The sequence below is a fragment of the Arachis ipaensis genome, chromosome B10 (genome assembly GCF_000816755.2).
Source record: "Arachis ipaensis cultivar K30076 chromosome B10, Araip1.1, whole genome shotgun sequence".
Lineage (NCBI taxonomy): Eukaryota > Viridiplantae > Streptophyta > Magnoliopsida > Fabales > Fabaceae > Arachis > Arachis ipaensis.
The window spans coordinates 12,623,392-12,637,004 of record NC_029794.2 but is presented as its reverse complement, the minus strand read 5'-3'; the positions used below and the strand labels follow the sequence as shown (position 1 = coordinate 12,637,004).

Below are 13,613 nucleotides of genomic sequence, written 5' to 3'. Positions count from 1 at the left end.
AAGCTATTGACATTAAAGAAGCGCTTGTTGGGAGGCAACCCAATTTTTATTTATCTAACTATATTTTTCTTAGTTATATGTCTTTATAGGTTCATGATCATGTGGAGTCACAAAATAAATATAAAAATTGAAAACGGAATAAAAAATAGCAGAAGAAAAATCACACCCTGGAGGAAGCATATGCCTGGCATTCAACGCCAGAACAGAGCATGGTTCTGGCGCTGAACGCCCAAAATGGGCATCATCTGGGCGCTGAACGCCAGAATTGCACCCTGAAGAAGAGCTGGCGCTGAACGCCCAGAACAAGCATGGTTCTGGCGTTCAACGCCAGAAATGGGCAACAAATGGGCGTTGAACGCCCAAAATGGGCACCAACCTGGCGCTAAACGCCCAGAGTTGTGTGCAAGGGCATTTTACATGCCTAATTTGGTGCAAGGTTGTAAATCCTTGAACACCTCAGGATCTGTGGACCCCACAGGATCATCTCATGATCTGTGGACTCCACAGGATCATCTCAGGATCTGTGGACCCCACAGGATCCCCACCTACCTCCACTCACTTCTTCTCACCCCTCTTTCATACAATTCCATAAACACTCTTCCCCATAACCCTTCACCAATCACCTCAATCTCTTCCCTATCACCTCTTCACCACTCACATCCATCCACTCTTCCCAATAAACCTACCTCATAAACTCCACCTACCTTCAAAATTCAAAATCAATTTCCCACCCAAACCCCCCTACATGGCCGAACCTTAACCCCCCTCCCTTTCCTATATAAAGCCTTCCATTCTTCCTCATTTTCACACAACACAACCCTCTCTTCTCTTCTTAGCCGAAACATAACCTTTCTCCCTCTCCTCCATTTCTTCTTCTTCTTCTATTCTTTCTTCTCTTGATCGAGGGCGAGCAAAATTCTAAGTTTGGTGTGGTAAAAGCATAAGCTTTTTGTTTTTCCATTACCATTGATGGCACCTAAGACCGGAGAATCCTCTAGAAAAGGAAAAGAGAAGACAAAAGCTTCCACCTCCGAGTCATGGGAGATGGAAAGGTTCATCTCCAAAGCCCATCAAGACCACTTCTATGATGTTGTGGCCAAGAAGAAGGTGATCCCTGAGGTCCCTTTCAAACTCAAAAGAAATGAGTATCCGGAGATCTAACATGAAATTCAAAGAAGAGGTTGGGAAGTTCTAACAAATCCCATCCAACAAGTCGGCATCCTAATGGTTCAAGAGTTCTATGCCAATGCATGGATCACCAAGAACCATGATCAAAGTAAGAACCCGGATCCAAAGAACTATGTTACAAGGGTTCGGGGGAAATACTTAGATTTTAGTCCGGAGAATGTAAGGTTGGCGTTCAACTTGCCAAACATGGAAGAGAACGCACGCCCCTACACAAGAAGAGTCAACTTTGACCAAAGGTTGGACCAAGTCCTTATGGACATATGTGTAGAAGGAGCTCAATGGAAAATTGACTCAAAAGGCAAACCGGTTCAACTAAGAAGACTAGACCTTAAGCCTGTAGCTAAAGGATGGTTGGAGTTCATCCAATGCTCAATCATTCCCACTAGCAACCGGTCTGAAGTTACTATAGACCGGGCCATCATGATCCATAGCATCATGATTGGAGAAGAGGTGGAAGTTCATGAGATTATACCTCAACATGATTCTTGAAGCAAGAAAAAGCAGCAAGCTTGCAAAAAAAAATAATAAAAAAAAATAGGCGAAAAAAAATTAGAAAGAAAAAGAAAAAAAGCAAGCAGAAAAAGCCAAAGCTCTTAAAACCAAGAGGCAAGAGCAAAAAGCCAATAACCCTTAAAACCAAAAGGCAATGACAAATAAAAAGGATCCCAAGGCTTTGAGCATTAGTGGATAGGAGGGCCTAAAGGAATAAAATCCTGGTCTAAGCGGCTAAACCAAGCTGTCCCTAACCATGTGCTTGTGGCGTGTAGGTGTCAAGTGAAAACTTGAGACTGAGCGGTTAAAGTCAAGGTCCAAAGCAAAAGAAAAAGAGTGTGCTTAAGAACCCTGGACACCTCTAATTGGGGACTTTAGCAAAGCTGAGTCACAATCTGAAAAGGTTCACCCAATTATGTGTCTGTGGCATTTATGTATCCGGTGGTAATACTGGAAAACAAAGTGCTTAGGGCCACGGCCAAGACTCATAAAGAAGTTGTGTTCAAGAATCATCATACTGAACTAGGAGAATCAATAACACTATCTAAACTCTGAGTTCCTATAGAAGCCAATCATTCTGAATATCAATGGATAAAGTGAGATGCCAAAACTATTCAAGAGGCAAAAAGCTATAAGTCCCTCTCATATGATTGAAGCTATATTTCATTGATAGTTTGGAATTTATAAGTATATTCTCTTCTTTTTATCCTATTTGATTTTCAGTTGCTTGGGGACAAGCAACAATTTAAGTTTGGTGTTGTGATGAGCGGATAATTTATACGCTTTTTGGCATTGTTTTTAGTATGTTTTTAGTAGAATCTAGTTACTTTTAGGGATGTTTTCATTAGTTTTTATGTTAAATTCATATTTCTGGACTTTACTATGAGTTTGTGTGTTTTTCTGTGATTTCAGATATTTTCTGGCTGAAATTGAGGGACTTGAGCAGAAATCAGATTCAGAGGTTGAAGAAGGACTGCTGATGCTGTTGGATTCTGACTTCTCTGCACTCAAAGTGGATTTTCTGGAGCTACAGAACTCGAAATGGCGCGCTTCCAATTGCGTTAGAAAGTAGACATCCAGGGCTTTCCAGCAATATATAATAGTCCATACTTTGCTCGAGGATAGATGATGTAAACTGGCGTTCAACGCCAGCTCTCTGCCCAATTCTGGAGTTCAGCGCCAGAAATGGATCAAGAACCAGAGTTGAACGCCAGAAATGGATCAAAACCTGGCGTTCAACTCCACAAATGGCCTCTGCACGTGGAAAGTTAAAGCTCAGCCCAAGCACACACCAAGTGGGCCCCGGAAGTGGATTTATGCATCAATTACTTACTTCTGTAAACCCTAGTAGCTAGTTTATTATAAATAGAACTTTTTACTATTGTATTAGACATCCTGAGTTTCATCTGCGGATCACAGACAGTCTTGGTTACTTCGGTTTCCCTCTGGGGCCGAGGCCAATGAACTCTCTTACCACTTATGTATTTTCAACGGTAGAGTTTCTACACTCCATAGATTAAGGTGTAGAGCTCTGCTGTTCCTCAAAGATTGATGCAAAGTACTACTGTTTTCTATTCAATTCATCTTATTTTGCTTCTAAGATATTCATTCGCACTTCAACCTGAATGTGATGAATGTGACAATCATCATCATTCCCTATGAACGCGTTCCTGACAACCACTCCCGTTCTACCTTCGATTGAACGAGTATCTCTTAGATTACTAATACAGGGGACCGAGTCCAAGATATTGGGATCTTCGTGGTGTAAGCTAGAATGATGGCGGCATTCAAGAGAATCCGGAAAGTCTAAACCTTGTCTGTGGTATTCCGAGTAGGATTCAATGATTGAATGACTGTGACGAGCTTCAAACTCGCGATTGTTGGGCGTTAGACGAAAACATCTCTATTCGCTTATCCGAAATTCTCACCAATGATTTACATAAGTATTTCTATCCCTGTTTTATTAATTATTTTCGAAAACCCCATTACTATTTTATATCCGCCTGACTGAGATTTACAAGGTGACCATAGCTTGCTTCATACCAACAATCTCTGTGGGATTCGACCCTTACTCACGTAAGGTATTACTTGGACGACCCAGTGCACTTGCTGGTTAGTTGTGCGAAGTTGTGAACCATGGTATTGGCATCATGTTTTTGGCGCCATTAACAGGGAAAGAAAGAGCGATGAATTTTACATAATCAAAGTGTAATCACAATTTCTGCGCACCAGGAAGCTATGGCAAATTATATATCGTTGCGAAGCCCCAGATGTTAGCTTTCCAACGAAACTAGAACCATCTCATTTGGACCACTGTAACTCAAGTTATGACCGTTTGAGTGCGAAGAGGTCAGGCTGGACAGCTTAGCAATTTCTTCAACTTCTTGTATTCCTTCCATTTTTGCATGCTTCCTTTCTATCCTCTAAGCCATTCCTGCCCTGTAATCTCTGAAAACACTTAACACACATATCAAGACATCGAATGGTATAAAGGGGGAATTAATATTAATAAAATTAAGGTCAAAGAAAACATGTTTTCACATATATCATATCATAAGGAAGGAATTGTAAAACCATGCAATTTCATATGAATAAGTGGGCGAAGAATTGATAAAATCACTCAATTGAGCACAAAATAAATCATAAAATAGTGGTTTATCAATGACTCATAACTCGGCCAAATAAAGTACAGCTCGACATTACACGTTACAAACCGAGCTCAACGGCCTACACACTAGAATCAAAACGACAGACTAGACATTATCATCCATTAAGCCTTATTATTATTCTTCAATTCAGACGATGAAATAGAAACATAACCGACTTGTTTCACTCCGCATATAAAGGTATAACATCTTCTTCTTAGGGACACAATTGAATTCTCAATACTGACTTAAATTTCGGAGTGCCTTTGCAGGTACACTCCCCCCTTGTTTCTTGCTCACGCTCCGCGCAATTGGACATCCCCTTGGAGTAAAGCTCAAACTTCCACAAGGCTCAAAGGCCGGCACCGAAAATAACAATTCGGCGTCAATTTCCAGGAACCGAGCTCTTCCCTCATGTATCCATACAAGAACATAAGCAAATGCCACCAAATCGTCATATTGCCCTTGCACAACTCAATTACTCAGTCAAATATAGTATTATTAATTTAAATGCTAAATAATTTGCTTTCTTAATGACTTATCTTGACTTACGTTCTTTAAGAATAACATTCTTTTTCAATTTTGAAAAAGAAAAGTATGCACAAGCACATGATGATTCACTACTAAATGTCATTGTATGAGGTAGATCATAAATTCCTGTGCCCAATGCTAAAATTTTCAGACTTGGTATATAACCATCAACTAATGGCATTATAACTATGACTATGAAAGTTCAATTTGTATAAATCTTATGAACCTCTTATACAAGCAACAATTTGAAATAAATCTGCCAAATCATAACAACAACCCCAATCTCCATATAACCATGTATTTGAGAAAATTTTTGAGCCAAACGCCCACGTTCATTCAGCATTGATGCTGGCTAGAGAAGAACATCAAATCTTGGTTTTCCCCGTTGTAGAATACCTGAGTTTCAAAAATATGCTCTTCTGGCCCAAAGCCAAGAGTAGGGGTCGTAATGGTTAAGGTAAAGTAGGATTTAGATCAAACCCTAACCCTAACTCTACTCGCAAATTGATATTTTTATATAAATTCAACAATATTCTATTCGTGAGTTGAGAATATTCCAACCTTAACCCTACCTGTTCTTAACCTGTGGATATCCTACCTTACTCGCGGGTTACCAAAAAGATACAATATTATTGCATAACTTGACGATAATTTAAAATATAATTGAATTTTATATAAAAAAAAACGTATTAAATTATCAATTAATAATCTTCTCTTAAGCTACATTTGTTTACAGAAACAGGACACTAAAACAGGAACACAGAGACACAAAATCATGTTTAACAAATGAAACATGAACAAAAAATTGTGTCCACTCACAATTAGTGTATTTTATTTTTGTCGTGACAAAAAAACACAGAAAACACTAAGAAGGATACAGAGACGCTACCAAGGGACACAATTTATTTTTTACTTTTTTTCATTATTCTTGTTAAGTTTTTATAATTTTATTATTATATTTTTTTCTCAAATTTTTTAATAAAAAAAAAGAATAAATTAAATTTTTATAATTTATTCTACTTTGTCACCAAACAGAATACAAAAATACTAAATTTATGTGTTTCTATCTTTTATGTCTTATTTTCAATGTCTTATATTGTTCTATTCTCAGAAACAAATACAGCCTTAGTGTCTAAGGATCTTTTGCATTTAGTGAGAGGTCTTTAGTTTAATATCCACTTGAAACATATTTTTATATAAGTATATAACATATACATATATAGAGTGCAAATTAGTCGAATAGGGTAGAACTCAACCCGCACAAGAATCCTACCCACAATTCTACCTAGCCTAGTTGGGTCGGGTTGGGTAGCCATGGGTAGAGTGCATATTGCCACCCCTACCCAAGAGTGTCTCCATTCTATGTCCTTAACACTTTCCATCCTTCCATGATAGAGGCATGTATACAATACATTCCAACTATGACAGAAATAACTGCCAATGGAAACTCATCAAGTATTGAATTATCTTAAATCATCTTTCCCGAACTATTATACATCTAACACTGGTTCCTTAGTCTCAAATGAATCATCTGATATTTGTTTAGATTCCATGGTTCTTGTATTGGCGTCCTGGTTGAATTGTTCATCAACTTCCTCTAACTCTGAAGTCTCTTCTGATGTATCATTGTCGTCTAAGTCCAAATTTGATTCACCATTTACCTTTGCATGCTCATTCTCTTCTCTGTAGTTGCCTTGATAAGGTTGACCAGACACCTTGATTTTTATACGCCGTCCTCCTTTGACGTATCTATATTTCCATCTAGGTGGTGGATATTTTTGGTGTATCTTCTCATATTTGTCCAACATGCCCAGCTCCTTAAAGACACCTCCAATCACTTGCACGACAGTCAAATTAGGATGAACACCAAGCTCCTCCATATCAGCAAAAACCTACAATCAGATCATGTCTGTTTCAGGATGATATTTGGTGGATATTTAGAGAGTTTGAATATTTTCTAGCAATTAGCTTGTCTTGGTTATATAGCTCTTTAATTTTATTTATCTTTTATTCTTGTAATTATCATTTATTTTTTGTCTGTAATAAAGTTTCTCCTCCTAAATATATTTCACCGGTTGAACAAGTAATATCCTATAATTTGGGAATTTCATGACTAGTAAGCAGATTATAAAGGTGCAAATTATTTATATTGACATAAAATCACAAATCAGAATAATACCTCAAACATCTTGTCATACATGCCTATCTTGTAGTAGATAGATATCATTTTATCAAAGAATTTACGAGGCAAGCTTTCCATATACTGCATTAATAACTTCATCCAAAGCTCTTCAGCTTCATCGATTCGATCATCTTCTGCTAATGCATTCAATAATGTGAAATAGCTTCCCATAGTCCTACCTTGGCCTTTGCTTAACATCCACTTTGTTACCTACAGTTCCATCGGTAATTTGTATACGCGGGAACTAATTTAGAGGATATTCCCAGATCGAATATACACAGCAACATAAGACATTAGAAAGTTAAACAAAATATAAATTAAAAAAATAAACTCAAAATAAATTAAATAGCTCTGGTTCCTGAAGATGACATCCAACAACCTGGTGAATACAACATGAATGAAGACAAAGGCATTAAGGTTGCGTTTTGAAGAGAGACTGAGACTGATAGACTAAGAGACTAAGACTGGGAGACAAAGACTAAATTAAGTCTTTGTATTGCGTTTAGTGTAAAATTTATTGAACTGTGTTATGTCTCACTATTATGTCTACTTTTAAGATAAATATGGAGATTGACGGGTAGATGAAATTTGAAAAGTTAAATGAAGGTGTTTTTGACAAGAAATGTTATTAAAGTTTCAGTCTCCGTTATAAAAAATTTCAATTCTCTTGTGTCCACACTTTCTGGAGGTACTGAAGGGACTGAAATTTTATGTCTCGGGACTAAAATTTTATGTCGCGGAACTAAAATTTTAGTACCAGTCACTGACCACCATACACAATACTGAATTACAATCTCCCAGTCTCTGTCCAAGTCTCTGAAACAACCGCTACCTAAAAGTTTACATGGATAGCATTTCTTTGTTTAAGTACCTGTATCACCCGCTTCCACTCTTGTTGATCTTCTAGAGTCTTGAGTGCCTTTTTCATAGTAATTAAAGGGAACTCTAATTCCCAAGCAACATAGGAATCAAGAGCACCATAAACTTCCTCTTTGACATTTGACAGCTGTCTAATCTACACACAACACATACAGAGACATTAACTTTTCCAAGAATCCAAATCACCTAGGAAAAAATCAATCACAAATTTTCTACTATCATGATTATCAAGTGAGAAGAAACAACTGGAACAAAAATTAAAAAGTAAGCACCATTTCTAACCATGAAACTTTAAATCACTGACAAATTTTAACCATGAAGGGAGGAAACTAATTTTGTACTCATGAAAGATAGTTTATGTGACAAAAGTATTTGAACTTTACTTTTATTGTAGATTTGTTAAAATTCCAAGCTTTCAATGGTAGAAAATCAGAATTGTTCGTCTTTTGTACAAAATTAGTTTCCTTTATTCATGGTAGATTTGTCGACATGCTGAACTTTTATGATAGAAATGGTAATTTCTTCGAAATTAAATTAAAAACTTACAGTCTCAACAAGCTTAGCAGCCTTGTTAATGGTCCCAACTCTTTTATGGGTCTTCCAAACTCGTGGATAGCGCGGCCTTGGACCTTTTGCAGCACACACCTGAAATTACAACAAAAGAACTTAAGACAAAAAAATGTTTGGCGCTATGAGTTTGCATATTTTAACTAGTAATGTCACTTCCCAAATCTTACCACAGTGCTTCGTGTGCTTGATGGAATTTCCATTGCTTGAAATGTTTTAGCAATAAGTAAAGGAGAAACTCTCAGTGCATGCATCCTGAAGAACTGTCTTTAGAATAGAACACTGAACACCATAACGATAAGAGCAATTCAGCTCGTTTCAGTTTCCAATATAACACAGAGAAAGCGTATGTCAATCAAGAAAAGTTAAAGAAACAGAGCCACAGTCTACAGACGTAACGACAACGGCTTACCTGAAGATTGACACAGTGAGAGCGGCGACGGTGAGAGGAGAGGCCGATATCCTGACGCAGCGGCTCCACGGTGGAGTTCCGAGTGAGGAGGGCCGCTCCACAGTTGGCAGCTGGGAGAGGTGCGGCAAAACAGCAGAGCTCAGAGAGCGTGAAGCTGTGAGAGCCGAGAGAGTACACAGATGGGATTAGATCAAGGTTCTGAAAGGCGAAAGCTATAGATATCAGAACCGAATTGATAATTTCCTCGGTTATACAATTGGATCACTCCTTCAACTTCACAAGTTAAATTGGTTAATTGGACCATATTTAAATAAAAATATAAAATTATAAAAAATAAAATTAAAATTAAAAGGTTAAAATACATGTATTTATAAACATATTAATAATAATCAAGTTGGGTAAAGTATTAAATTGGTCCCCTATGTTTGGGTGTAATTCTGTTTTAGTCCTTAAGGTTTAAAGTGTCCTATTTAAGTCCAAAAAAGTTTTATATAGCATCAATTTAGTCCCACAGTGAGGTTAAATATAAATAATTAACGGAATATCCTACATAACAACAGTACAAGAACAAAATTGATAATTTGGAGAACAAGTACAAGCTCCAGAGGCACAAAATCAACCGTTGATGCATCAATACATTTATTTATCATTCTTTTTAGTTCTATAGAAAATATTTTATTTATATATTAAAAAAAATAATAAATAAATGTATTGATGCATCAACGGTTGATTTTATGCCTCTGGAGCTTGTACTTGTTCTCCAGACTATCGATTTTGTTCTTGTACTGTTGTTATGTAGGATATTCCATTAATTATTTAACGTTGACCTCACTGTGGGACTAAATTGATACTAAATGAAATTTTTTTGGATTCAAATAGAACACTTTAAACCTTAAGGGTCAAAACAGAATTACGCCCAAACATAGGGGACCAATTTAGTACTTTACCCTAATCAAGTATTAATTTTTAGACACAAATAATAATATAAAAAAAGTATCATTTAAATAAAGATGTTTAAAACATTTTTTTAAAGATGTTTTTAGTAATTAAAATTTAATACATATAATAATTAAATTCTCTGCCGTCATAGGGTTAGGATTTAAGATTCTCAAAATTAATATATATAATAGAGTATTTTAATTATTTTCTATAATAAAGTTATTGTAGTCAATTTCTATATAAAAAAAGAATATTAATTTAGACCGGTTCAATATTTGGTTTATTGATTTTTTAGCCAAATCGATTTATCTGATTTAATTTTGACAAAAGAATACGGTTTAATTGATTATATGTATTGAATTTTAATTACTAGAAAACATCTTTAAAAAAAAAACGTTTTAAGCGTCTCTATCTGAATGGCTCTTATACAAAAATAGATAATAAACTAGTCACTAACACAGAATATTTTTTTTCACAATCGATAAATCACAAGGTTACGAGAGCCGAATCGATTAATGAACCGGTGAAGTGACTGTTTTAATAGTTCAGTGATCCAACTGAGATTCAACCGATTTAATTAAATATAAAATAAAATTTTTAAAAATTTGATATATAATTTCAAATATTCAAATTTAATGAATTATAAGCTAATAAAATTCAAAATTTCACAATTTCACATAAAAAATTATCTATAATTTATTATTTAAAGTTCACAAATAACTTCAAATATCAAAGTTTATAACTAAAAAATACCAAAATTCACATATATGCTACTCATCACAAATCATATTCATTACAGAGTAAACTAACACAAGTGTTCAATATTAGTTAAAATCAATTATTTGAAATTCCTTAGACTAATTAAGGCATTCCCATATAAAGCACACTATTAAAGAAACTAACATCAAGTCATATATGCTACTAAACAAACTTAACACAGGTTCATATAACTTAAATGCCACATCCCCCAAGAGAATAACAAAGTGAAATTTCAGACTTTTCAATAATTTTTTGATCAACCTATAGTCATAGTTCTAAGAACCGAATCAATCGGTTCAATCAGATTAACCGAAAACCAATCACCAAATCGGTTCAGTCAGTTTCAAAAACTACTTAACAAAAAACCGATCAAACCAGGAGTTAACAGGTAAACTGAACGGTTTTTTTAATGGATTTTCGGTTTAAACTGCCCCCAACAGCGTCATTTAATGGGCTGGGAAAAAAAAACCTAAATCTAATACCCTAACAGCCTAACGCAGCCCCAACCCCATTCCCACCCTCTCCTCTCTGAAACTGAAAATGGAAATTGAAAGAACAAAGTGAAGAACCCTAGCCCCTAGCTCCCAGCCCCCAGCCCCCAGCCCCGCTCGTTTTCATCGCCACTCTTCTCCGCTGGGTATAGGCGTGTTTGTGGAAGCATCGTTGCGTGTGGAAGCTCCGTCGCGTGTGGAAGCTCCGTCGTCGTCTCCTCTGTTCGAGAGCTCTCTCTTTGTGTTCACGTGTGGAGGCTCTGTCGCCGTCGCGTGAAAGCTCTATCGCCGCGCGTGAGAGCTATGTTCGAGCTCTCCCTCTCTCTGTCTTCGCCATTGTCTGTCTCTTGCTGCCGGTAAGTAAATGTTATTACTTGGAATTATTTTTATGTATACCGTATTTCTCTCTTGGGTTGGGTTGGATCAAGGATTGATTTTTATGATGCTAAAATTGAATATTGAATATTGTTTTGATTTATCGCATTTGGGGGTGGATATCATTTGAATCGGGATGCAAATTTTGCTAATTAGGTAGGTAATTGTTGTTGGATGACTTGGATCTCGTCCCCTCCTTTTTGTGTGAATCTCGTGTTGAATGCTCATAGCTCAGGCATGAGTTGATATTCTCCTTTGATTCAACTGTTTCTTTTCAAGTTTTAACTGAATTGTTAGAGTGATTGATTTGACGTTGGTTTCCAATTTTGCACTCTATATACTTATTGGATTGGTTGAGTTCTCTGCCCTTAAAGTTACATGCATCCAAACACATAGATTTTCTACTTTTGATATTCAAGCAAAAGTTGAAAGAACTAGTGGGACTGGTAGGAAAAACAAGGTGGACAACCGGGAGCTTATTGGTGGTGGGAAAGTGAATGATAGCATGGCAAAGGGTCCCCAAAGGAATAGTTAGATCCATATTGCCATGAATCTCAATTTGGGAGGAGGTAATGAAACAATTGAAGATGATAGTTTCTCCCGTCATTGTTGAAGTAGAACTTCTGGTCTTATATTATAGTTTAATGCATTATCTCTTGGGACACAGTTTTGGATTTTATGTACTCAGATAATAAATGTATCAATTGGTCTTTAGATGATATTTAAAAGTCTCCTATCTTTTACCAAAAAAAATTGAAGAGAAGGCCTTATACCTATATATCATCATATTGTGTGCAAGTTTGAAACAATTGTTTGTTAGTATTTCTTTTGATAGTAGAACATTATGTGTCTGTCTTTATGTGCGTTTTGATTGTTTTTAGTTATGAACTTTGATGTTTGAAATTGTTTGTGAACTTCTAATATTAAATTATGGATAATTTATTATGTGAAATTGTAAAATTTTAAATTTTATTAAATTAGAAATTATTGAATTTATATATTTGAAATTATATATTGAATTAAAAATAATTTTATTTAATATTTAATTAAACCGGTTGAATTCCGATCGAACCAATAACCAGTAAACCAGTGACCTTACCGGTTCAGTTCTCGCAACCTTGCCTTTAGTTGAGGCTATGTACTTCGCAACATTGACACAGCAAGCAAGCTTATCAGTTTTCTCATCCGAGATTTCAACTAAAAACTCTTCTTCCAACATCAATCAGAGATGGATCCAGTTGAAGAGCACACGTTTTTAAGTTTAACTAATTTTACTCAGCAACAAGCCAACTACTAATAAATTAACTTAGAACTAAAATAATAGCACAAAAATAACTCAGAAAATTACAAATAGTCAACAATAATTAACCCAGAAGTCAGAACAAAATAACAATAATCCAGCTCTTTTAACAACAATGAACAACAAAGAAAATTAACTCACAAAACAATAATTAACCCAGAAAAACAACAATTAACAATCAACATAATTAAATCCAAAAAATAGAAATTAACTCCCAAAAATAAAACTGAAGAAGTAGTAGAGGAGTGGAGGCTTACAAACACAGAAATTCAGTAACTCAAAATAAGCAAAAATTAACAAAATCAGAATCAGAAATCAGAAAATCAAATAAAAGTATAAAACAAGCAAAAATAAATTGAAGCAGCACTGCTAACCAACGACAAAAGAGGAAAGCAAGTGACGGTGACGGAGGAGGGAAAGCGAGCTCAAACAAAGAGCAACAGACCACTCGAAGAGGGATGTTGGCCTCAGAGAGAGAGAGAAAGAGCTCTAAGAGACAACTACTGATTGAGCAACCTTTGTGACGGCGACGCCATTGGGTCAATAGGACGTTCGTGCGACGGCGATGAGAAGAGGAGTTATGAGAACTGAGAAAACTTTGGCGATGAGAAGAGTGCAACAGCACCCGTGCTTTTTCCCTGCCAGCTGTGACAGCACGCTCTACCGGAGGAGGAGTTCGGCGATGAAGGATGTCAATGGTGGCTAGCTGGGCTTAGGGTTAGGTTTCAGAGAGTGAGAGAAAGGGTGTGGGGTATTTCTTCGTTCTTCTTCCTTCTTATTTTTCTTAAATAGCAAAATGGCATCATTTTTTTATGGAAAAGTATAGGTAGACAATAAAAATATTACACAATGT

The 13,613-nt window shown here is 36.1% G+C and overlaps 1 protein-coding gene and 1 long non-coding RNA gene across 2 annotated transcripts; one reads left to right on the top strand and one right to left on the bottom strand.

The window, feature by feature from the left end:
- LOC107624125 (pentatricopeptide repeat-containing protein At4g21190) lies at positions 6,024 to 9,154 on the bottom strand. The gene is made up of 6 exons (XM_016326588.2): positions 8,897 to 9,154; positions 8,655 to 8,766; positions 8,464 to 8,562; positions 7,910 to 8,053; positions 7,036 to 7,248; positions 6,024 to 6,748 (listed from the first exon to the last, which is right to left on the bottom strand). Exons 2-6 carry the CDS (start codon positions 8,736 to 8,738, stop codon positions 6,347 to 6,349), a joined length of 942 nt encoding a protein of 313 aa, XP_016182074.1. The 5' UTR covers positions 8,739 to 8,766; positions 8,897 to 9,154; the 3' UTR covers positions 6,024 to 6,346.
- Positions 11,060 to 12,412, top strand: LOC107624428. Its single transcript, XR_001616892.2, has 2 exons — positions 11,060 to 11,441; positions 11,911 to 12,412. It is a non-coding gene; the product is annotated as an uncharacterized LOC107624428 (long non-coding RNA).

What these genes read in the sequence shown, in the direction of transcription:
- LOC107624125 (XM_016326588.2), bottom strand. Translation starts at nt 8,738, where the DNA reads ATGCATGCACTGAGAGTTTCTCCTTTACTTATTGCTAAAACATTTCAA. An exon ending in CTGCTAAGCTTGTTGAGACT is followed by an intron (nt 8,054 to 8,463) that starts GTAAGTTTTTAA and finishes TGTTGTGTGTAG; the next exon opens with ATTAGACAGCTGTCAAATGT. An exon ending in TGTATGACAAGATGTTTGAG is followed by an intron (nt 6,749 to 7,035) that starts GTATTATTCTGA and finishes ATCTGATTGTAG; the next exon opens with GTTTTTGCTGATATGGAGGA.